The sequence below is a fragment of the Pezoporus occidentalis genome, unplaced genomic scaffold, assembly GCF_034315485.1.
Source record: "Pezoporus occidentalis ecotype Australia unplaced genomic scaffold, CSIRO_AGI_Poc_V1 ctg14, whole genome shotgun sequence".
Lineage (NCBI taxonomy): Eukaryota > Metazoa > Chordata > Aves > Psittaciformes > Psittacidae > Pezoporus > Pezoporus occidentalis.
In genome coordinates this window covers 6780046-6806603 of record NW_026913209.1, presented here as the reverse complement: position 1 = coordinate 6806603, position 26558 = coordinate 6780046, and the positions used below count along the sequence as shown (strand labels likewise).

At 38.0% G+C, this 26558-nt stretch overlaps 1 protein-coding gene across 4 annotated transcripts; it reads left to right on the top strand.

The window, feature by feature from the left end:
• Positions 1-1894: 1894 nt before the first annotated feature.
• IQUB (IQ motif and ubiquitin domain containing) lies at positions 1895-25947 on the top strand. Of its 4 annotated transcripts, none has more exons than XM_062609697.1 (11): positions 1895-2034; positions 4003-4164; positions 6383-6558; positions 6803-6958; positions 7985-8195; positions 12042-12217; positions 16888-17058; positions 18275-18451; positions 20038-20286; positions 23630-23815; positions 25400-25947. In XM_062609697.1, the coding sequence occupies exons 1-11, from the start codon at positions 1896-1898 to the stop codon at positions 25565-25567; spliced, it is 1971 nt and encodes a 656-aa protein (XP_062465681.1). In that variant the 5' UTR covers position 1895; the 3' UTR covers positions 25568-25947. The 4 variants fall into 4 exon arrangements, with proteins under 4 accessions (XP_062465681.1, XP_062465678.1, XP_062465680.1 ...); XM_062609693.1 differs by lacking the exon at positions 1895-2034 and adding an exon at positions 2176-2805; XM_062609694.1 differs by lacking the exons at positions 1895-2034; positions 18275-18451 and adding an exon at positions 2174-2875.
• The last annotated feature ends 611 nt before the right edge of the window (positions 25948-26558 follow it).

The window sequence follows — 26558 nt, the reverse complement described above, 5'->3', positions numbered from 1 at the left end:
CAGTGTTGTATAGTTCAGGTCATGCTTGTTCCTGGCTGATTTAAAAATACATCTTTGCTAAGAAGAGAAACAATTTTTACCTTGCTGTTAACTCTGTAACTATATATCCATTATTTCAGTCTACAGCATAATGTAGCAACAAAACAGTACGCATATTTTACAGGCAAGGGAATCTATATTAGGAGTACTGTGTTGCAGATAATTTCAGATAAATGTGCTAGAAGGGTCTAATTTGGAGATTAACAGTTTTGCTTATTTTTCTCCTTTAACTATTTTGAAAATACATGATGATGCAAAAGAGTTTTATCTTTCTCTATGTAGTATGGTAAGGTAAATCACTGCAAGCTTTAGATCTTTAAAATGCTTTGAGATCATCTGATGGGAGTCATTGTGTGAATGAACATCCCTCTCTCTGCAAGGATGGGGCCAAAGGAGACAGAGCCTGTTAAACCAGGAAAACAGCTTTCGGATTGCCAGGCAGCAGCAATACCAAGTGTTTTCTTATTCCCACCTGTGCTCTGTGCTTTTTCCCCTGTTCCAAGTGGCTGAACAGGACATCATTTTAGTCTTCAACATAATTTCTGGCTGTGTTCAGTGGGAGACGAGTGAAAGCTGCTTTTTTTTTTTTTTTTTTAAATTTATAGCTTATATGCCATTACATAAAAAAACCCTGAGAAATTATCTTGCAAACTGAAAAGGAGGTTGAATGACCAAATTGACTATGCAGTAGTGAGTGCTGGTCCTGTTCTACCTTAAGTTCAGTCCAGGTTTTAGAAAAAAGATCATTAACAGTAGTAATGGGAAATTTCTGTTCGTTTTGATGGGAAGCAGGCCCGTGTTCAAATGCCTGTGTCTGAGAAACATGGAAACATTATGGCACACAATTACAGTGCCTGCTGAAATACATTTTTTTATAGGATTCTCCCACAGTTGTGACACAGAACTGTGTATTTCACCTCTAAAGTGGTTCTGTGAAGTGAGTCTAGTCACAGTTTTCCTGCACTGTGCTGAAGTACTTGCAGGTGTTGTCTCAGAAATCACCCATCAAACACTGGGAAATTCAGTTTCACAGGGTTTTAATTCTGGCGTTTCTTCATTTCCACTCAGCAGCCTCAGCCCTCACACCAGAACCGCAGACCTTCCAGGGCAAACAGGCTGGCTGGCGGGCTGCCTGCCACAGGGTCTGGGAATGATGGGCTGTAGAGCAAGCGTTATCAACATCCAAACACCCCAACCTTTCATAATAGCCAGGGAGCAGTTAGGGGTTTTAGCATGATTTCCGCTACTATCCACAGTGTGAACTGAGAGGGAAAATAGTGGTTTTGTGCATTTATGCTACTATCAGCTGGTAAGAGTTCATGGTCACCAACACCGTGTGGACCGAGGCACAGTCACTGACCTACGGTACGGCAGCATGCACAGTCACTGCAGGTACTCTGTGCTGCCGTGCTTCTGCCAACTGCCGGAGTCACAGAGAGCTAGGGACCCCTCTCGGCCTGTGTCTTTTCATTCCGCTTCCTTTTTCACCTCTTCCTGGCCTTTCGCGGCCCACCCACAGCTGCGGCTCGGCGGGGACCAGGCACCCACCGACCCCAGTGCGCATGCTCACGTCCACCGCCGTGCGCAGCGCCCTCCACCTTCGCTCCCGGTTGCTATGGCTACCGCGACGCTCCGCCCGGAGAAGCGGCCGCTGCGGGGGGAAGTAACGGGTGCGGGACCGGGAGGGGGACGCGGGCCGGGCCGGGCGGGGGAGCCGCTGCACAGCCACGGGCTGGGGTCCGGGACGGGCGCGCAGCATGCCGGGAGGGCCGGCCCGGCCTATCGGTAGTGTCTGCGCACCGCCCGGCGCCGCGTGACGGGGCCCGGTGGCACAACCGGGCCGGCGGTAGGTAGGAATGGCCCGAGATACCGGCGCTTGGGCGGGGATCACTGCTCTTCGCTGCTGCTGCAGCTGCTGCCCGTATTTTTCAGGAGTGTGGGGTTCGGGTTCTTCCAGCCCGTGTCATTGCAGTGGCAGCACAGAAAACATTAAAGGTGTGCTGTCGCTGGGTAATGCTGAGTCTTGGGGTCTGTATATCATAGAATGATTTGGGTTGGAAGGGACCTTAAAGATCATCTAGTTCCAATCCCCCTGCCCTGGATAGGGACACCTCTCGCTAGACCTGCTTCTCAAAGCCCCATCCAACCTGGCCAATTATGCTGACTGCTTGCTCTGCAGTATTACGTTTGTTAAACACCAGTGAGAAGATGAAAAATGTTTTTGAGGTGGGCTATTCTAAACAGACTATTAGGGAATAGATACAGAAAAAGCTTTTGACACTACACCACCCATATGTTTGGTAGTAGAGCTGTGCTAGTATGTGGTTTTAAATAGATGCTGTGATTGTTCTTGCAGAAAGGTTGAAAGCATGCAACTGATATTTCAGGAAAAGGTACAGTGGATAGTTGTGATACGCTCTGAAGTTGTTACAGCACAAGGGCCTAGTGCAGAGCTACCATCTACATTCCCACCAAGAAGAGCAGTTGGAGAGGGCAAGAGTGTGGACGAAGCAGAGAAGCGTCTGCTTTCAGAAGCTACAGGCACCACACAGAGAAGGGCTGTGAGAAGCAGTCTTCTCTGGAGCAGTCAGTTTTGAAGGAACAGGAGCAGTCAAGTTCATCACAGTGGGAACAACCTGGAGAAGGGCTAAGCAATCAAGAAACAATTGGAAATAACCAGCAAGATTTGAGCCAGGTGCCCCATTCAACACATCATCTGAGAATACATCATCTGTTACCAATGAGAATTACCCTACTTTAACTGAAGTAAGAAATTCAGAAAGGGAAGAACAAACATCTCAAAACTCAGTATCAGAGAATATGGCAAGTGGGACAGGTAAAGAAGTTATAAAATGTTGGATGTTAAGGCTTTAAAGAGATTTGTTTTTTTTCTTCAACTTGATGATGGCTTCTTGCATCTCCCAGACTCTCATTCTATTCATGTTTGCTGGTTTTTGAACTTGAAGTGACTTTTTAAATTCTCAGGCAAAACACACTTGAAAAGGTGAGAAATGCATTCTTCATCTCAAGTTGCAGTAGAAACTCATATGACATTTTATAGTGATCTTCATTTCCAGAAATGTGTGTAAGTGCGTGTGTTTTGTACACACGTTTGCAAAACAGCAATGCGTAATTCACTTGAACACATGGGCTACTAACAGTTTAGATCAGATCGCGGCAAACACCTTACTATTTTAGCTCTCTTGGATTCCCCTGTCACTTGCCTGCCACAGTTCCATTATCAATGCAGTCCTTGAAACACTCCATCATGTGCTGCACTTTTTCCTCTGGACTCTGGGTGTCCAGTGTTACTTCCTAATTCAGTGCCCTGTTTTCTTAGGTCTTTAGAGCAGAAGGTAGAGCATCCCATTCAGCAGGTGAATGCAGTGAGTGACTGTTTGGAATATGGACCTGCTGCCTGCTGTCCTCTTGGCAGGGCTGCATTCAGATCCTCTTGTTCAGAGTAGCTGGTGACCATGTCCTAGGAAAAGCACTGTACCAAAGCCAGATACCTCTAACTCAAGAAATAATTTCTGGAGTTAAGTAGATCTGGTTCAGAATATAGTCTTTGAATAAACACCACAACGTTATGTATTGTGTGAAATACAACAGTGATTCTAAGAATGCAACATATGCTTAGATGAGGTCTAAAGTGGAGGAGGTTTAAGTGAGATTTTTCAGTAAAATTTCTCTGTGTAAATGGGTAACTAAGATTGTGCATTTACTGTAACTTGTAAAAAATTGAAATATGAATGACTTTCAGTGGTGACAGTATTTAGGGATCTCTTTAGAAAGTATGTGATAATATTGTTTCGGATTTCAAGCAGACTGTCATTCCAGCTCAAAAATCTGATATTATTCTGTGTTGCAGTGTTTCAATAAAATCACCTCAGAGTAAACTTGAGAAAGTTACTCGTTTGTTTTGCGAAGCTTACCCAGAATTAATTTTGGCTTTACTTTTAGGAACCATGATTGGGGATAATGAAAATCCTGGGAGGACCAGGGCTAACCTTGATGAAACTATCCAGTCTGAGAAGTTACATCTAGATCAGGAACATTCTCCTGGGAAAGCAGTTCAACAGGATTACTGCATGCCTGATGTCGTAACTGTCAGAATACAGACAGGTAAATGCTGGGTTTGCACATGTGTAGAGATATAGAGACCAGACTTTGGCCTTAGTAAGGGTCTATGGGATATAGCCCTAGAGGGCAGGGGGGCCCAAGACTGTTGGTTGATATTCAAGGATCACCTGCTACAAGCTCACGAGTGTTGCATCCCAACTAGAAGGAAGTGCAGCAGGAGGGCCAGGAGACCTCTTTGGATGGGTAAGGAGCTGCTGAGGAAAATTCAAATGGAAAAAGAGGCTTTTAAAAAGTGGAAGCAACGACAGGTGGCCTGGGAAGAATACAGGGATGCTGTTTGGGAAGCTAGGGACCAGGTTAGGAAAACTAAGGCCCAGTTAGAATTAAACTTGGCAGAGGATAACAGGAAGGGATTCTGTAGGTATGTAGAGAATAAAAGACAGACTAGGGACAACGCAGGCCCCTGCGGAAGCTCTCAGGAGAAATGGCTGCCCTGGATTTGGAGAAGGCTGAGGTTCTGAATGACTTCTTTGCCTCAGTCTTCACTGGCAAAGGCTCTGACCACACCACCCAAGTCCTGGAAGGTAGATGCAGGGACTGTGAGAATGAAGACCTTGCGCCCGCTGTATGGGAGGATCTGGTTCGAGACCATCTTAAAAATCTGAATGTACACAAATCCATGGGACCTGATGAAATCCATCTGTGGGTGTTGAAGGAGCTGGCAAATGAAGTTGCTAAGCCACTGTCCATGATATTTGAAAAATCATGGCAGTCAGGTGAAGTTCCCTACGGCTGGAAAAAGGGAAATATAACCCCCATTTTCAAGAAGGGGAAAATGGGTGACGCAGAGAATTACAGACCACTCAGTCTCATCTCTGTGCCTGGCAAAATCTTGGAGCAGATTCTCCTGGAAGGCATGCTAAGGCACATGAAAAACAACAAGGTGCTTGGTGACAGCCAGCATGGCTTCACTAAGGAGAATTCCTGCCTGACCAATTTGGTGGCCTTCTATGATGGGGCTACAGAACTGATGGGCAGGGGTAGAGCAGTTGATGTCATCGACCTGGACTCGTGCAAAGCATTCGACACTGTCCCACATGACATCCTTGTCTCTAAATTGGAGAGACATCAATTTGATGGATGGACCACTTGGTGGATGAAGAACTGGCTGTAGTTATAACTCTGGCCACACACAGAGTGTTATGGTCAATGGCTCAATGACCAGTAATGAGTGGTGTCCCTCAGGGATCGGTGTTGGGACCGGTCTTGTTCAGCATGTTTGTTGGTGACATGGACAGTGGGATTGAGTGTGCCCTCAGCAAGTTTGCCAGTGACACCAAGCTGTGTGGTTCGGTTGATAGGCTGGAGGGAAGGAATGCCATCCAGAGAGACTTTGACGCTCTTGTGAGGTGGGGGGTGGGCTGATGCCAACCTTATGAAGTTTAACCATGAGAAGTGCAAGGTCCTACACCTGTGTTGGAGCAATCCCAGGCACAGCTACAGGTTGGGTGGAGAAGAGATTCAGAGCAGCCCTGTGGAGGAGGACTTGGGTTTGTTGGGTCAATGAGAAAATGAACATGAGTTGGCTTCAGTGTGCTCTCACAGCCCAGAAAGCCAACCGTATCCTGGGCTGCATCAAAAGGAGCAGCAAAAGGTGGTCCTGCCCCTCTGCTCTTGTGAGACCTCACTTGGAGTATTGTGTGCAGTTCTGGTGTCCTCAACATAAAAAGGACATGGAACTGTTGGAACAAGTCCAGAGGAGGGCCACGAGGATGATCTTGGGGCTGGAGCACCTCCAATATGAAGACAGGCTGAGAAAGTTGGGGCTGTTCAGCCTGGAGAAGAAAAGGCTGCATGGAGACCTCAATAGCAGCCTTCCAGTATCTGAAGGGGGCCTATAGGGATGCTGGGGAGGGACTCTTCATTAGAGACTGTAGTGATAGGACAAGGTGTAACAGATTAAACAGGGGAAGTTTAGATTGGATGTAAGTAAGAAGTTCTTTACTGTAAGGGTGGTGAGGCACTGGAATGGGTTGCCCAGGGAAGTTGTGAATGCTCTATCCCTGGCAGTGTTCAAGACCAGGTTGGACAGTCTTGGGTGGCATGGTTTAGTGTGAGGTGTCCCTGCCCATGGCAGGGGGTTGGAACTAGATGATCTTAAGTTCCTTTCCAACCCTAGCTATTCTATGATTCTATGTGTTGTTACATGTAATTGTGCTCTAATCTCAGTATTTCAATCTTGGAACTTCCTTTTTAACAGATTCTGATTCATTCCAAGATGTAGTTGTAAAAATTGAAAGACCTACCTATCAAAAACCATTTCTGGGTGGATTTAAGAACAGGAGAACAGGAGTGGAATTTCATAATGCAGGATCACAAACAATACCAAAAAAACTACCTGATAAAGGAATTCTTGTATTCCATAGGGAAACACAGGTAAGAGCTTTGTAGTGTCTTTTTAGAATGTTGGTTTTGCCAAATGGGATAGAATGTTGACACAATAATTTCCAATGGGAATAAGGGAATAGATGAGGAATAAGTGTGCAATTGAAAGTATTTAGTGGATGAATATCACTGGTCTTGTGATTTTTGTTACAGGTAACTAATTTTGCCACTTTCTGTAATGAGGAAAAAAACCCTCTATGTTTTGTTATATTCTGACATGTATTTTTTTCCTCAGACAGTTTTTGAAAAAAATAAGCAACAACAAACAACGAATACAACATCAACACAAATGACTAAAACTGGCTTGTATGTGTCAAACAAGACTGACAAACTAATAACTCCTGGGAAGTATATTACAGCAGAAGAATACCATAAACGTAGACTTGAAGCAGTAAGTTCATATTTGTTTGAAACTATCTGTAAAGCAAAATATTACAAAGGCCATCTGAATATTTAATGAGTGTTCAAAGAGTGAATTTAAAAGTGAACTGCAAAGTGTTGCTTAATCTTCACATTTTGTAATACTCAGATATGGGGAAAGCGTATCTTTGCTCTGTGGGTTTTGTGACATTTGGTTTTTAGTTATTAATTTGATTGCCCAATACTGGCAGTCTGAATCTAACTAAATGGAGAGATATTTGATTCACTGAGTGTTGAAGTAGGATGATTGTATTGATAGGGTTGGCAAGATGCTTTGAAGACTTCTGGTAGAAGTTTTCTCTAAGAACTTCTTAGTTGGTCAGCATCAACTAGCAGCAGGAAGTATCTTGTAGAAGTGGAAAACCCAAATAGGTTATTGTTTCCTCAGGACTACCAATATGTTTGCTGTGATCATTACTGGATTATGTAGTGTGTCTGTAGGTAATATATAGCACACAGTAGAAAGACATCAGCTTGGTGTTGGTTCATGTTGATGGAACTGCACCGTGCAGTGTAGGACCGTATTGAAATACTAGCTGGAGACACATTCGAGAGAAACATTAGAGTAAGATATCTCTAGAGACAGTATAACTATTAGTGTGGTTATTTGTTTGATAGCCTTCAATGCTGCATTATGCTTATTAGCTCATGGTATTGGCCTGCGTGTGTGGTCCAAGCTAACGCAGATGGCAGAAGGTTGGGTTTGTGCATTATCCTCCCTTAGCATACTATAGGCAGTTCCCTAGTCTTTAATAGCTCCCTCTTTGGAGGGTTTGGTTTTTAAGTTTGGTCATAACAACATTGTATACTTCATTTTTCTTATTTGTTTGTAAATAAAATGCAATTGATTTTGTGTGTATGTACCTTTCAGTTAGTTTGAGTACAAGGTAAATCTTAGAAAATACAGTCAAGTGACTGAAAAAAATAACAGTTAAGAACAAAATATCATGCTGTTTTGTTTTAAATTCATGATTCTTTGGTATTGTATCACACATAGGTAATAGTAATACAGAGAGATTTCCGTCGTTGGCATGCTACAAATATAGTACAAAAACTGGGGGAAGAAAAGAGATTAAGGCTGGAGTGGGAGGCACAAGAAGAATTACGGAGAAAAAAAGAAAAAGAAGAAAAACTGAGAAGGGAGCACAAGCGAAGACTGAACCCTAAAACAAAAGGAGACTTCGAGCTACTGTACCATGCTTTAGAATGTAAGTTTTTTCTTGAAGGGTTACTCTTATATCAGCAAAATACAGTTTGTTTAAAACAGACTTATATTTTTATGTGTTTCTAGAGATACTTCCTTGATTTTTAGATTTTACTTACATTGGAATTTCATTTTTACGTAACTATTTGACATTCATGTATTATCAGAAGCAGAAAAAAAGGCCTTGATGTTATGTAAGCATTGTTCAACAGTAACTAAAACATCCCTGTATTATCAACGTCCAAAACATAGCGCCATACAAGCTACTATGAAGAAAACTGACTATGTCCTAGCCAAAATCAGTACATCTTTATTAGGAAATAATCAGTTTATAGAATAGTGCTATTCAGCATTTCTATTATTGGGTTTTTTTTATTATTCATCTCTAATGTTAAGGTCATCTAGAGGAACAGGAACCTTTTTTTTTCTTTGGATCAGGGTTATGTTAACCTTTTTACTCTACATTTAAGATGCTGAAAATAATGGCATGAAGAAATACAGTATTGAGATCCATCATCTGTCATTTAATAAAGGCAGTTTTTATAATGGATTAAATTTTTGCCCATAATATTGCAGCATATGACTGAGGTTATTCCTTTTGCCCTAGTCATCTTCTACAGATGCTTTTTCTCCTTTCTAATTTATTCCATGTTGCACAAAACTGTGTTGTCAAAATTTTAAAAATCTGTTAGGAGTCCTACAGGGCATCCTGAAGGATGTCCTTTTCCTGTTGGGGTGGATGGTGTCTAGTACAGGCAAGCGCCTCTAAACTTTCCTGGAAAAATAAGGTGAATAATAATAATATGCAGACAATAGACATAAAGCCTTACAGGACAGTAATGTTGCAAAATGGAACAAAAACCCTGTCTTTTGGGGAAAAATAAAAACAATAGAAATCGGTGGACTTGTAGCAGCATATAGTGAAACTGCAAGAGTTCTTTTAAAAATGTCTCCTTTTAAGCAAGATGCTTGCATTGTGAATTGCAAGTAGCTTGTATATTACCTAGGCTACAGTGCTTCCTTATGGTATAACTCTGTGGCAGTTTGGACATTTTTGTTCCTATAGCAGAACTGACCTAATGGATTGACTGATTCACTGCAAAGCCATCTGACCTACCTGAAATAATCTCAGCTGTTTCTTCCATGGTGAACTGAGCATAAATTTGGTGGCATTTGTTATTCATAGAGCTTAGGGTCATGATTCAAGAACTCCCAAGTTACACATTACTCTTTTAATACTGTCATGCTTGGGTCACTGAAAAAATCACTTGGTCTGATGTAGAAATGACTTGTAAATATTAGTGTTTGTGACAAATTTAAAATTGTTACTGATCTTAAACTTTAGAATTTTGGGAATGGTATCTCTATGAGACTTGGGGATAGGGGTTGTTTTCCCTTTTTCTTCACAGGTAGTTAGCTTTTCACTTCACAAGACTCAGTCTCTTTTAAGGTGTGTCTGATTAGGTAATCAAAAGCCAAGGCACTCAAATAGTTTTTTACTCTCCATTTGTGGCAAGTGCTAGTATTTGGTGTCCGATTTCCTGCAGTATTTTCTTTAATATATTGTTAAATGTATGATCCACCTTTTTTTTTATTAAGTGCAAAGGGTCTTATTTGCAATGGAAACAACAGAGCTGAGTTAGAGTTGCAGATTAGTGCTGGTGTTCCCACTATGTTTAGATTTAGAATTTATGGTTATGTAAATGTCTCTTTTGCTTAATTTGATGTAACCGGATTCACAAATAGTAAACCTTTCAGCTATGCATGTTCAGGAATTTAATATCAGGGCAACCTGAAAAAGCATGTGCCACTCTAGAGCTGGAACAGAACAAACTCCAGTATTTGAAATGTCTTTTTAACATTTTATTAAAAATAATGGTGTAGTGTTAGTCTTTTTTGGTTTTGTTTACCTTTGTTGACTAGTTGCTTCTGTACATGGAGACTTGCAGTCATGACATTTATTTTAATAGAGTTTCGTGGTTCTAGGAAGGTTTTTTTCCTACCTGCATCTGAAACTACTTTTACGTTCTTACAGTGTCAACAGTGTACACAAGCTAAATCATTGTGACAGTAATAGAATGACACCATTGTCCTCCAGAGACCTGTGAAGGTTATTGCTGCTGATCTCAACAGGGAGATACTATTACAGGGTCAGCCAGCGCAAGCAGTTCTTGTTGGTACAAAAACTTGCCTGCTGACAGTGTGGTGCAAATGAGATGTATCTGTAAGTGTGTCGGCGTATAGAGACATTAATTATTTATTTGAAAAGTATGAACTACTTTGTTCTGTAAAAATGAAAAAAAAAGTAATGAATATAATCTCTGCCTACAGAACAGATAATCTAAGAGGAATGTTTTTAATTTGGTTGTATATATATGGTGCATCAGGAGGTGAGTATTGATGATAACTGACAGCTTTTTCATTTCTGTACACACAAAATTGCTTACGGTATTTATTACCTCTACCTTTGATGTTGCTGCCCCCTGCAGGCATATAAAACTTAATGTAAATTAATTCTGAAGTGCTTTTGTTTGCTGAAATTACTTTATTTAAAAATATAGCTTTGGGTACTCATGACTTGTCAGACAACTGTTATATTAATACCAATGCTTAGAGAGCCTTAAGGAAATGAATTGTAACATTTTAAAATGGAAAACATAAGGTATTGTAGATAAGGAAGCCACAGGCAGAAGCTAAACCTTCCTCCTTTCCCTTCTGCATCTACTCTTACCTGATACAGTAAGTGTGCATCACGTATTGGATTGTTTTCTTTAATGCTGGGATTTTCAAGATTTCAGGAATGTTGAATTTTTTTATCTTATAAAATTTCCTACAGACCTCTAGAGGTATTTGAAACGGAACAAATTCGTCAGAGAAGTCAAGAACTGTTACAGTGTATGCACAGGAAAGCACTATTCAGGAAACACAATTTGATTTTACTAACAGATTTCTGTAACGGTGTTCTGCGTGTCAGTAGTTATAGTCAAGAAATAGGTACTACAAAATAAACCATGATAGACACATGTATACATTTGTATGTTTGTGTCATTAAGTAGCCTAGCCTGTAAGTGCAGCTGGTACCTGTGATTTGGTGATTTGACTGTAAGAGTCAGAAGGCCAGATTCTACACAGCAGGTTCAAGTGCTGCTGTGATGACCATCCTGTGGTTTGCATGCTACTTCCTTCCACCTTCTGTTCTGTAGAACAGGAAAGGGGGAGTGAAGCAAATACTGTCTAATTATTAATGCGCTTCCATCTGCTTTAGATGGCAAAAGGTGATACTACTGGAATATTCACTGGAATATTTAGACCTGGAGTGCTAAACGTGAATGTCAGTCATGTTTTATCTCCATTTTGGAAGAGTTCAGCCTTCTTTAGATTTTATTCATTTATGCAGAGCAAAGGAGGAATAGTGGTGGAAGCAGTAGACAGTAAGATGCTGAACTTAATCTGCTGAGAAGATCTCTATGGTTATCTTTTCTTGTGACTTTGATGAGCAATTGTTTAAAAAGTCCTTATTGCTCATACCTTTTCCATACATGTTTCCACAGGAGCTAAATTATTTTTCTCACACAGAGCAGCTTTTTCTCCTAACCTATTTTCGAGTTTGCAGTATGAACTGGCAGTTTGGAATTGATGTACACACACATACTCTCACAGAACATCTGTATAATTTACATTAATTTCTGGGCTATTCTATGTGTGTTGAAAGTATGCATTATAATCAATTCCCTAAGAGAGAAACTGGCTTTTAATGAACATCAAAAATTATGTTATTTCTTAAATATGAAAGCAGAACATTCACTGGAAAATACATTGTAAAAAGTACCCACAATATTTATGTCTGTAGTATGGAGGCAGGAGGAGACTGAGCAGATTAACAGAACTCTTACTGGAGCTGAAAGAAAGGCAGCACTTTGTGGACTTCTGGAACAAGAGGCACAGCTGATTGCTTCCATTGGGAGACACAAACTAAATGCAGATGAGGAGAATCGACAAAAAGCGATACTGCACTTTCTGAATAAGGTCAGTGATGTAATTTTAGATTGAACATAAAAAATAACAAAGTACAGGAACAGAAAAGACATCTGCAAACTACCTGCCAAAAGTGAATTTTGTAGCTTAACAGTTAATTGTGTGAATGCTGATGTTATAAATATCCAAATTATCTAGTTGTTCAAGTCAATACAATTCAGTAAATTTCTTTTTCCAAGCTGAGAATTTCCTAGCTCTGTGACTGATTGAAGGACTAATAGTGCATCATTAAGACTGTTAACTACTTGTGTCTAATATAAATCTCGGGTGTGTATATATAACATTAAAAAATAGCACTGAGTGAATGAACTTTGTATTATAGAATCATAGACTCATTATGTAGTATTCTGCATAAAGAACATGCTTCAGATGGCAGTGTTTACAGCATTAAAGGCTCTAATTCTAACAATTCAGAGTGATCAATTTCCCTGTTGAGCCCAGGCCTCTAGTCATCATATGTCTCTTTTTAAAGAAAGCATTTATTCTCTTTCCATGTACAGGATAGAAAACCAGAAGAACTTTGACTGAATCTTATATCATATTGAACTCGATTATTAATTCACTAGTTTCAGATCCATTAGAGCTTTAGCTTGAGGTCTTTTCTTGCATGATCTTAAGGAAGAAATTTAACACAAGTGTTCTTCAGGCTTTCGTCTATAAAACAAGGAAGAGCATTTATACACAAACATGATTTAGGCCTTTTTTAGGTAAATAACCCAGCAATCCATCCCCTAAAAAAAAAAAGAAATAGTTTATTTTCTGGCTCTTTTCATATTATGTGATGAAGAATGGGATTGATTAAGAATAGGGTTGATTGAAGAATGGGTTTGTAAATAAGTAACTTCAAGGACCTTAGGCTTTGTTAGCAACTATAGAGATAAGGAAATGGCTCGCATAAGCATTTCACAAGAACTGGCCTGGTGGTTACTGACATGACAATGATCCTAAAATAAAGTAATGAAGAGGAAGATGATGAAGAAATAACCACCAGGGGTCCCAAAGCCCATTGCCACCTTTTAGTGTGCATGCAGGAGGAATTCTAGAAGTATGATGTAATATATAAGTAACTCAATGAATATGTATCTAATCTAATGAATATATACGTTTAAGGACAATATAATCACAGCAAGTTGATGCTTGGATCAGACACGTGTCTCCCGGTGCTGCAATAAAGAATACCTGCTTGTCAACTTAAACTTTGTTGGCGAGATCTTGGAGATTTCTCCGAATCAGTGATATAATTATGAAAAGAAATACTGCAACAGAGATAGGTTTTTTTAGGTTTGCTTTTTTTTTTGTTTGTTTTTTTTTGTTTGTTTGTTTTTTTTTTTAATTTTGACCATTTAGTGCTCAGAAGTAAAATGGGAATTTTATCTAAAAAAACCCACCCTGTTTTTCATTCTTTTTATTACTGATGTGTGGGATCTGGACTGTAAAAAGTGTTTTGATGAAAGTGCAAAGCTAAATATTTAGGAATCAAAAAGGAATATTTAGGATATCAAAACCTTGAATGATTTCTATTATTCAATAGAATAGATGTTAATAACTAAACGTTTGCTTCTGCTATTTGCAATATATTCTGTTATATTCTCAGAAAAAAAATGAATATATTTCTCTCTTAAATGAGTTTCTACCTTTATTTTTCCATTAAGGACTGCTTTCCAGTGTCCTACCCTGTACAGGTTACTGCCAATATATATCCTCAGAAACTTTTTACATTGAGGAAACAGAAGCAAAATGCTCTTCAGTACCAGAATCCTTAGTGACAATTGATGTTTAGAGATCCTGGAGACACAACAGACAAGAGATTTTCTCTCTTTCCAAGTAGTGGACATGTTTCTGAAGCACTTGCTACTAGTTTTGTTTTTTTCATTGAAGAAATTGCTTTCTTTTTAATTTGAAAATCTCATGAGTTCTGAACTACTGAAACTTTTTTCTTTTCATGGTTTTTATTTTTTTTATGTCAGCTATAGGGCTTTAAGTGTTCTGAACTGTTGACATAGATAGCAGCCTAATTCAGAGGTGGAGAAAGTAATTTCTGCATTTCTTAAAAAATAAGTAAAAAGAATTTTTGAAATCTCAATATTAAATTTATGGCTTGTTAGGGCTGTAGCAGTGCAATTTAAACACTTCAAACTGTAGTATAAATTCATTGTTGAAGTGCTGGGTTATAGATTATTCACTTATTTCTTGACCTTTGAGCTGATAATGTTAATCTGGACACTTGCCAGTTAAAGTAATACCTTTCACATCTGAAGACTACAAGCATTTCACTTTGCTGCAATATCCAATGTGGTATGAAACTTGCTTCTCCGTGGAAACCTTCGTTTGCTTCTTTGCTACTTTAAGCATGTACCTACTTCTCCTTTTACAATGGTTGCTACTGGTTGTGTGTGTACAGCATTCTAGTTTGTTTGGGTTTGCTTTTTGCTGTGTTCATGCTTCTTCAGCATTTGTACTTTGAAGAGGAAGTACTTGATTAAGCTTCTATGTAGCAATCATTTTCTTAAAGGAACTTGTGTAATTATTAACTGTCACTGAATTCATAACTTTCATGCTTTGTGCTATTTCTCCACCCAACCTATGGATTGGATTTTTATTTTATTTTTTTACTTTTCTTACCCTTTTCTGTGTCTCTGATGGTATGTTTCTCTCCTTCAGTGCTTTTTCTTTTCTGCTTTCATGCATTGCCAGCAGAGTGCAGTTTATAGCAAATTTGCTCTCTCAAGTAGTCCAGATAACAGGATTATTGTAAATTCTGCAGCACTGCCAGCAGACTAAAAGGCAAGAAAAAGCTGGCAAAAAATATCAAAGTTTTAGTTTTCTCACATCAATCTTGAATACATGAAAATAGTCCTAAAATCAGAGTGCCTGGGATTCTTTCTGAAATACTGGAAAACTGCGTCTTTTTTTTTTTTTTCAAATTATTTTACTTTATATAATGCCCACTTACGATGAGGTAGTAGTAAAAACTACAGAAGTTACAGATATTTTATCTTTGACTAATTCAGAGGTTATAGTAATGTAGTTGGACTGTGTTAAGGATCATTTGCAGAGTGGAATACCAAGACTGTTAGCTCATATATGGGTTGTTGCAAATTTATCAGGGGAACCAAGTTTTAATAACCACTTCCTAGGGGAAACTCTGCCCATTGACTCACCTTAGCATGAGCAGGTGACCTTCCTGTCATGTAATTAGTGATTTCATTGAAGAGGATCAAATGTAGGTACTGAATTAAGTATTCTAAAGGAAAAGGTAATTTTTGGCAGTCTGCCATATGCAGGAGTTACAGCATGAAATAGCCTCTAAGTGTTGGTGGTTTGGTTTTTTTGTTTGCTTGGTTTGGCTTGGTTTTTTTTTAGAATTGTTAGTTCTGTTCAGAGATAGTGAAACGGTCATAAAGTAGAATGCTCTCTTTTTTGCTGACATGGAGGAAATCGTCTCTTTCTGGTTTTGCAGAAGGTCAGAAATGTCAGTTATTCAATGTTAAATCCTTTTTCTTTTTCCCCAATTATTTTGTCTTCCTTTTGCTTGTGTAACTTCATAATTTATTTATTTAAAAGTGAAGGAAGCTCTATTTTGATTGTGTTGGTGACTAAGCACATCTAGTCTGCCTAATATTCTTGGCATTTTAATGGCTTATCACCATAGCAAGCATGTGTATTTGGTCAAAATAATGAATATGTCAATGCTGGGGTCATATCCAGAAAACTATTAGTCATGTGAACGCTGCAAGAAGTGTTGCTGTAGTTAACTCACACTGAGACTGCAAAGTGAAGTTCGCAAGCTTTTGTGAGTTGTCAAGTTCCAAATAAAGTGAAAGAGAATAATTAATACACAGAATGAGGTTCCAAAGAACTGTCCCAGTTAAGGAAGGGGAGTGGAATTAGGTTGTGATACGGAGAGGGTTTTGAATACTTGGCTTTCTGTTGGATTTAAACATCTACATCCCTGTGTAACATCGTGGTTTGCAACCAAATCTAGTCTTAAAAGGGGTGGATAGTTGGATTCTTCATACTGATTGGGGCAGCTGACACTGTGTAACTTCTGATGTCTGTAGAAGTTAAATAATTGGAGTGGTAGTGGTAAGGTATGTGGTTAAGTTAGCAAACAAGAAGCTTGGTGAAGTATTTGATAAGCTGTAACTCCTTCTTTGCTTTAGTCAGCTTTAACAAAGTCTTTGCTAATACCTCATATCTGTCTGTATAGCTAGCATAAATAGAACAGTTCCCTGGAGATATTTTGTACTGCAGTAACTCTAAGGCCTTAAATTTGCAATCTTTACACAATCAACAGCCCCATTGATTTTTACTGATAGTTTAGAGGGATTTATGAAGGCAAGATGAACTACAGAGCAGAAATATTTTAACACTACTGTCAGTAAATTTGCTTTAGAGAAGTAGAGCATATCCCTGTAGGAGAATATTGTTTACTTTTAATATACTGTAAGTCCAAATTTTCAGGACCTACAACTTTAAAAAGTGCAACTGAATACTTTCTCTAGGGAAAAGAAATATAAATATCGACAGTAGAATTAGACTTTTGTCAAGCATTAACGCTAAGTCCCTATTTACTCTGGTGAGCCTTGATGTAAAGTAATGCACTTGTTAACTGCTGATCAGATTATACGAGCTCAGAGTTATGCAAATTGTTTCTGAAGTGTGCGCAACCTAAGAGATGGAAAGCATATGATGGAAAAATCACTGAAATGGATACACAGTTCACACTCCGTGCCAGAGAACTGTTGGAAATCTACTGCAGCATTAGTATGAGTGACATCCCACAAGATGAGAGAATAGATGTGCTACTAACACTCAAACGTACAGTGAAGGTATGTCTTGTTTTTCTATTTGTGTTTAGCTTGAAGCAGTACTTCCCAAAGATACAATCGTGTTGACACATAAACAGTACTTCTGGCAGACAGGTGCCAGGATGATCAACTGGCAACATGAAAAGCCTCCTGTACCATCTGGCATGAGAGTAATTTACATTCCAGATATACCTTAAATTCGTATGTCATTTTGTGATGTGCACATTTTTCTTGAAGTTGTGTTAGAATTTTAATGTGTTTTAGAATTTTTGTATACTGGTACATAATAGAGCTTTAGTGCAAAGTTTAGCTTAACATTTGTAACAGCTTGATGGAAACCATGGCAGAGTTGTAAGTGGCTGTTAGTATTTTCTCAGGGTTCTTTGAAATGTCTGTTTAGAACCTCACCTTTCTGTTTGTTTAGGTTACCAGCTTTATGGGCAGCAAATAGTTTTGGTTTGTTTTGTTTTTTTCCTTTATCCCTTATTCTCCACCCTCATTGCTTCTGCCAGTGTTCCCAGTGAATCAGAAGCTGGTTGCATTTCTTTCAGCCTTTCGTATTTGTTTTATATATATATTCATTTACAAAAAGAATATTAGGAATTTCAGACTACTTTCAGGATACTTGTTGACTTGTTGATGTCAAGCTAGAAGAGAATGCTCCTTCCTGATCAAACACTGTTTGCTTTGGTAATACCAGAATTTGATTTAAAGCCCATATAGCGCTGCTGGGAGCACTGCTGGTTTATAAACTCCTGCCCATCTTAATACAAATCAATACTGATGTTGGCGGTTTTTTAAACCATCTACTGTGTATATACACTGTGCCTCCTCTCCTATTTCCTGTCCTATTCAAAGGAACCTCTTTTGGGAGAGACTTCTTGGGTTTATGGAGGCTGAAATTTTTGCATGTTGTGTGCCTCTGCTTAGCATTTTTTTAATGACTCCAAGTTTACGGTTGCTTACAGCTTTGGCCATATATACAGGCCCCCTTAAAGCAGAATCTGCAAGCATTTTCAGTTTTGTAGTTCTTTATATTAGTTTTCTTGGAGGTTGTTTTCCTAAGACACTAAGGAGTTCTTCTATGAACATGTTCTTGTGTGAACATGGAGAGGTATGAATGATCATTGGCATAGAATCCATAGTTTGCTTTCATATCTGCATTAGAATTATTTGGCTTGCTTCCTTGCTGTTGTGGTTTGTTTTCCATTTTCTTTGTGATTTTTTTTTTTTCCAGGAACATGAATGTAAATTAACACAGGAAATCATGGAATTAATTGACAGGGAAATTGATCTTATGTCAAGAGAGGTGAAAGAATGTAACTTGGAAGGACTAAGGAGAAGAATTTGTACGTTATTTCTTCAGTTTATTAAAATTCCGAAGTTTAACCCTGAAGTTGCTAAGATACTTAAGGTATTATTCCTATTTTGCAGTTTGACATAGTGCCCATTGAACTAAGGATGGTGGAGAAGGGGAATGGAAAGCTTTTTTATTTTACCCTTTGCTGTAGAATTGCTGGAGGAGTTCTTCAAGAAATAAAATGTAGGAAGTACACAGGCTTCACATAAATAAGCTTAAATAGTCATATAGGAAGCATGGGGCATAGATATGGGTGTAAGAACCTGACAGGTGGTTGGTAGCACTGAGAAAGCCCAAGAACTTTATGTATGAAATAAAAATTCTGAGAATTATAAATGGTAGATCTTATGGGATGGTAGCAGGAAAATGTAACAGCAAATGGGGAACAAATAGAGAGAGTGATAATCTTCTTTCCACTGGACAAGGGCAGCATCCCTTCCAGAAAGGAAGAATGTTGCCATTGTCAAAGTTATGTCTAATGAGCTTGCACCTAAGCAAGAGTTGTTATGAGCTTTTGTTGTACAACCAGTTGCTACTTCATGGTAAGAAGATAGCTAGGTAGCGGAGAAAGTGGTAGACACCTTTCAAGGTGTGTGATTGTTTTTATTTCTGACTGCAGGTTACAGTTAAAAATACGATTCATTACCATAGGTTGCTGCTTTAGGCAGCAAGATGTATTTTGCATCTGTCAGAAGAGTATTCTTCTTACAGTGGGTGATGGTATCTCAGAGGTAAAGTATCTGTCAGTAAATGTTAATCAGATTTAGAACCAACTAACAGTTATTTTACTCTAGGTTTACACACAGAGTTACCTAAATGTGTCATAGCAGACACTGGATATGGGGGATCTTTGTCTTCTGTAGCTTTTGGTTGGCTGTACACTGAGTTGAAGTCTGAATTGCATCTTTTTTCTATTTGAATCTTGTAACCTTGTGTGGACCATAAAAGAGATGGGAATTCATCAATTGACAGTCAGTAAAGTGACCAAATCCTCAGGTTATTTTCAAAAAAGGGCAGATGACCTCAATAAGTAGCTGGATAATAAGGCTGCTCAAACTATCCAATTGCAGACTTGGGCCCTCTGCACAGATTGCATTATATTTTTTCCAGACCCCATGAAGCAATATCAGATGAGGAGGTAATTAGCAAGTTTAGCTTATTATTTTCCCCTTGTTTTTGGCTCTGATGACTTTATATTCTTATGCCAAAATGTTAATATGCACATAATCACAGGGATTTATCTTTGACATAAAGGGCAGATTCTATATGAAAAATTAAATATCGAAGGTTTAGTTTCTGTTTTCTCTGTGTTGTTGACTTTCCAGAATGGCTGACAATCTGCTTACACAATAGTCAGCAACAGCACTGGAGCATAATGTCTAGGATTGTCAATAGCTTAGAAATTAATTGGTTGATTTATATAACTGATTTTAACAAGTACAGTAAGAAAATACAGTAGCTTTCGGTCTTTATTAAAAACAAACAAACCTATTGAGTATGTTATAATAACTATTTCTAGCTTTCACATCTTCAAATACTTGCATGAATATATGTACAATGTATACTGACAGAGTTAGGGTAACACACAAGTGATACAGAGGTAATCTGTGGTAAATTAACTTCTTTAAAAATCTTTTTAGGTTCCACCAGATCCCTTAAAGCTTTATAAAAACGTGAACTGCTGTCAGACTTGCAAAAATTACTTACCGTCTACTGCGTTTCCTGTTGCTGCTAATACCCACACTACTGGCAGATGTCGTTTGTGTTGCAAGCTTGATAATGAGGCTCGGCACCGAGAAACGTTTTTGAAGTGCAAACTTATACTAGAAAACCTCAGAAAGTCTGAAGCTGATTATCAGGATGATGCTAAAATTGTTTTCTTACTTCAGGTACTGTCTAAAAGAGCATTGCTAATAAAACCAATGGCTCTGACTGTAATTTTTTTTTTATTTTGTGTATGTTGTTGACAGGTTGAGAAATAGATTAAGAGCTACAAAGCTTCTTCCTGTGACAGGGAATGTTGCATGCCGTAAAGAAGCAGCCCTTAAGCTTTTGAAGTATAGCTGTAATTTCAAAAGTGATTACAAGCTGTACATCACAAGAAGGTAGAAGTCTAGCTGACAAGGTCAAAGAAGGGGGTGATCCAAATTCTTCTGGTTCTCCCATGGCCATCCTGTTGCTTAAAGATACTACTACCATCTGCAAAGTGATAGTAGTGTTTTTGTGATTATAAAATCCTTCAAGACATAGTGCTAGTAAAACATTTTGAGCCCCATTATTTAGACTAGTTTAGTAATACAAATAAATTGTTGTGTATTCTGAGAAGGAAAAGATAAAGAAGCTGAGAGTTTGACATATCTGTTATATCTCAGTAGAATGTCTGTATAGTTGGAAATTTTACTCTTTTGCATTTATTAGGAGAGGGTTTAGCACTTTGCCAGTGGCAGCTGCCAAGAGGAAAATTGGGATTCTTTAATTATCATGCCTGTACTAAGAAATATTATCAAAGAACATGGATTTTGTAGATGTTTTTCGTTCATGTTGTTTTCAGTTAGGCTGGGAAGTTTTTTGTCTGTGTCTCACTTAGTTTATTTAATATGTAAACATTCTCCAAATCACTTGTGATGGCTGGTGGCCATTGGTACACTGGAATATAGCTGCTTCTTAACTTCTGACACTGAAAGCCCTCACATGCAGTTCCATTAGTGGTTGTACCACTGCAGCATCCCTAGATACTGTGTCCTTTTTATCCAAATTAACTTATTTTCTTCAGAGTTGTAAATCTCTAAACAGGTGTTTGTACCTTAAAATCACTAATTTCCTTGGGTCTTTTCCTAAACATTTCCTTATATTTTTTTTTTAATGAGCTACTTGCTTGTATTCTCCCTTCCTCTCCCAACAGCCATCTGTCCCCTTCTGCACTTACATGCAGAAAACAGCTCTGGGGCATCTAGAAATGACTTGAGCAAAACTAAAAACCTTTTGCATGAGCCATGACAGCTTCATTCATTGCTCAGTAAAGTACCATTACTGGCTGTGGTTGTATTGTGGATGGATGCAAGACTTTTCTGATAAAAGATTTTTCTTGAGATCTCCTGATTTTAATTGTGTTTGGATTGACCACCTGTGTGAGCACTGCTGAGGCTTAAAAGGCTAAAAACAGTTGGTGAGAGTTACGGTAGCTCCAGTAAGTTTTGGTTACTGCAGCTAAAGACCTTTTTCATATCAAAATGAACTTGTTCAGCAAATATGTCAAGTCCTGAGACTGCTTTTTATTCTTTCAGAGGATTTAACTATGCCATACTCTTTAGAATTGGTGGCACATGCTATGGCTTTGAGTTATCTTGATGAGCAACATCCTGATGGCAATGTTGTATTCATTTGAAGCTACACATACACCTAACTCCTTTACTGGTTTGCTGCCTACCCTTGTTTCCCAGTCTCACCTGATGAGCATTCAATGATACCTGCTCCCAACCTGTTTGATGGAACTACTCAAAGGCTGTTTCTGTTTCTTGTGAGCACAGAACAAATTGAGGGGAGGAGCATAATTTAAAATTAATTAACTGTAACATTTCACGGAAAAATGTATGCCTACCTTTAGGATGTGCAGAAGTTGTCTCTTAAATCAAACTCTTCCCTGTAACCTGAGAAGTTTTAACAGAATACAAGCTTTTGCCTATTTTTCAGGTAGAAAAAATAATTGTAATCCAGGAAAGATCAAATTATAGATCTGTTTTACATGGGCCTTTATATACCTCAGTATAGATTTTTGCAAGTTCAGGTAACTTTTGAGACATGTAGCTTAGTACAGAAATAGTAGTACTTGCTAATATGTCTGCTTGCAAATTTCTGGCTTCTAAGAGGAAGATACAGAAATTATTTGAAATTTTGTGAAAATGTGGAAATACTGAAAACAGAAGACAGTGAAACCTAATAAACGAGGCTCTGTAGGACCACTTTTAAGACTAGATTTAGGACTAGGCCTATATTTCTTGAAATCAGATCTATTACCAGTGGAGGTTCTAAGCATCCCTTTTATGTTACATTTTCCTTGGCAAGAATTTTCACTGGCTCCTGGATTCTAGGTGCAAGATGGATAAGTATACATTAAGCTGCATTTCACTAAAGCACTGTGTTTTTATAGTTTCATTCATCCTTTGTCAGGAATTTCATAAGTAACATGTAAACACCATTATTTAATTAGGTCAAGATTTCTTATTTTAGAGGAATGAGTCTTTAAATGGGTCGCTTGGAGGAAAACCTTTTTAAAAATCTGGTTTTTACTGACTGTGTAGATAAAACTCTTCTAATGGAGGGTGACAGAAAAACCTGCCAGAGTGGTAATTGCTGTCCCAATTACTATTTCTTTTCTTTCATTCAAGAGGTTTGTGTTTATCAAGATTTAGTAGTGATTTCAGATGGATGGTAATAAATTAAACAAATTAAGACTGATGTAAATTAACCTTAGACCTAGGTTAAAAGTACATTTTAAAGCCTTTCTGTACTGGGAAACCTTTACAAACAGACCTCCTGTTATTTATTGTTAATATTGTATCATAGCAACCTCATCTTTAATCTCATTTGGTAAAATGAGCAACAGTATCATGAGCACAATAAACTCTCCATATGTCAGCAGCAGAGCGAGAGGAAGAAGGCAAAGTAGGCAGTGATTTGGAGTCCGTCACAGGTGGAAGTTTTTCTTGTCCTAATTTCCCACATTTTCTAGGACAGATTACTCTGATTATATATAGACTTTAAGTAATTTAGTACTGTAATAACTCATTTATCAAATAGCATTAGTTCTTAATCCAAAAATGAAATGGGGAAGTCATCTCAGTAATGGTGGAGATGGATTATTATTATCCAAAAAATTCTGAACAGGTTTAAGCATGCTCAATAAGGAAAAAAAAACAACATGAGATTTAGGAAGCTTTTTGAGAGTGGTTAAGCAATCAGCATGTTAGTGGAAGATATGAATTACCATTGGCAGGAACAATCAAAGTAAGAATGTAGTATTTTAGAGGTGATACAAGAAAAATGCAGTTAATAATTGCCAAACCATGCTAAAGGAAGAGGCGTATGTCTGGATGTTCTTTAACCAAGTGATTATATGAAATACACACTGAAAATTTTTTACTCAAAGTTTTATTTGGATTCTTATATGGTTACAGTGCTTTTGTTGGAGAATGAAACATGCTTCTTCCTTCTGAACCATGTTTTCCATTTCAGCATCAAGATCTGCAATACCTGATTGAGAAAATATGGGGCTGTCAGTCAGCTCTCAGTGCCTGCAGTGACCTCTATGATTTGGTTATGGTCAGGTGGGATAAGCAGCATGAATGGTCTCCATGGAACACTATTCTTCTCACTGAACATGAGGCAGATGCACATCTTAAACTGTGTGACCTTCAGAAGGTAAAATTTGATGAGCTTAACTTCTTACAATAGTTATGTTTTAATGGAATTCTGTGACTAATGATAATTTGCCAAATTTAGTCCTTACACTCATCCATGTTTAAACTGACCCACTGTGACTATTTAAATGATTACATTTGTACAATAAGACAGGCACTCATCCAGAGGGCAGCTGACATGTGCAACTCATATCCATGTACCTGAGCTATCTCTTTGTCCTGATTATCCCTCCTGAAATGCAAGAAACTAAGTGACCTCATCCAGGCTGCCTGCTGATTACAGTGCCGTGTCTATGCTCTTTCACCCAGCTGAAATCAGACAAGAACTGGCCTGGATAAAAAACTTACTAAAAACTAACCATAAGTAATACAACAGTTGTGTGCCTGTGCTCTTGCACATGCTCAAGCCTCATTAGTTTTTGGCCTTATAAATTTCTCATCAAATAACAGTATGGCGCTTTGTTTAGAACTTAGTCGTAATAAAATTTGTCTCAATTTACTTTCTTACATAGATGTCATTTAAGTACCCCTGACAATGTAATCTTTTTGCAATTAAGCAGTAAAAACATAATTGCTGTTCTGAGTTAAAAAACTTAAGAATGTGTTAAAGTTATCATTGGAACTGTGTTTTTACACCACTCCCTTCAAAGTCCATGTCTAAACATGGTAAACAATTCTGATTATGCACTGATCTGGTTTAACTTCGTAAGTCCGGATGTCATAGTCAAAGAGATGTCATTGACTTAGGTCCAGAGCTTCAGTGGAGGTGGAAGTTAGGCCAGAAGAGCAACAGGTGAAGTATGCAAGCCTACCTAAATCATAAGGTATTTTCCCTTAGCTCTTGCTACAAAAAGGGGAGCTAGCTTTCTTCACTGGTAATGGCCAAAGCTTTGTTTCAACAAAAACTGTGTGTGAAATAAAGAAAATGAGGCAAAGTTAGAATGCTGTAAGTTGAATCATTGTTTCTTATTCACTGAAACAAAAAAAAGAGGCCTTTCAAGCACTTTATTTAATAGCAATTGTCCATAATGATGACTAAAGTTATGGCAAAGGGTTTTTTCAGCTAATTAGTCTGTTTATTTATGATATCATCTGAGCTACTACTAATCAGTAGAAATTCAGGAAAATGTCACCACTGAACTTGAAGGCCAATTGAAATGCTGCAAAATGCTGCCATGATTATTTGTAACTAATCACTTGATTTTTATCAAGGAAGTTTCCTGCAGTCATCCCCTTGCAAATGTTGATATTGAAGTATTGGCTTTTTTAATTTTCAAAGCCAGGTATGAATGTTCTTACCTGAAAATCAATAAATTTTATCTCGTACAGATAAAAAAATGCCAGAAGTTTTTTTGTTTGTAAAAGTTGACTAATATTACTTAAGGAGTGCTTAGTAATTTTCACTACTGGACCATAAGGTAGCAGTGTAGGACTACAAAGTATTTCATTATGTATCATATGCAAATAAATAATTTGCCTTAGTTCATTAAAGGGTCACTATTTATACTGTCTGAAATATGAAGCAACATGTAGATTGCTATATATTTTAATTGTATTTAATGGGATTTGGATTTTTTCCTTTCAGGCTTACGAAGCGGCGTTTATTCACAGAATAAAGCATAAGCATATCTGGGCAAAAAACTACTTTGCTCAGATTCAAGCCATGGCATCATTTTTGCAGAGGAGTGAAAATCAGACAAATGCAAATGAATTTTTAATAGCTACGCCTTTTCCTACTGGTGCAAAAACATAACTCTTAGGTGAAGTTAGCTGAAGTTAAAGAAGTTAACTGAATTATTGATTAATAAAATTTCCTTGGTTTTAAAGAAATGTACTGTTTCAATACCTTAATTATATCACACAGATCAAAATAAACTTCTGAGGATAAAATAATTTGATCTTGACTAGTCAATAAAACTGTATTTCATGTTTTGTAACCTCATTAGTTAAAAACTAAAATGTTGTTGGGGAGTTTTGTAAATTCTAATTTTTTAGAGCAATTGACTGTCTTTCTGTGTTTGCCTGTGTTGCTTGGAACATTCTGTCTGTGTTGAGGGAACTTAGCTAATTCTTTGTCACCTTTTATCTAGAAAAATAATGCTACAAACTATTAAATTTCTCTCAAGTATAAAAGGTAGAAAATCCTTTAAACCCTGAATTCCTGCAGAATGACGGAACTGATATGGCCTTCCAAATACAGATGCTTTGCCTTACAAAGATTTGGGCAAAATAATAACTTTGTAGTTCATCTTGATGGTAAGAGTGGAGCTGCCAGCCTGTAATTATTGTATCTGAGATCTTGAAATTAGTGTAAATCAGACTGACAATTTGAAAGAGACAATGCAGACTGTTTGGAACATGATTATTTTTGGGAAGCTTCTGTTAATTAGAGGTCAATTTATCTAGCAACATAGTTGTGTTTATGTTTGATTACAGTTACAGAGAAAAAGACGATATCGTGTACATTGAATAATGTCCTACGGAAAGTTGCATAGTTCTGCTTGAAACCTGTATTCTAGACGTGGTTTTGACCCAGGAAAAAGCCTTTTGCTCTGTCTAGAAAAAAAGCAGTAGCATTTACAAACAGAAGTAAGCATATATTTAGAAACAAGCAGCTGAAAACTGGGTAGACTCACAACAGAATATGCATGAACTGTAGAACCAATACCTGACTGGTGAGTGCATTGTAACATCAGTGGAGTCTTTCCATTAAATTTAGTATTAAATTCAGATTCTAGACTTTA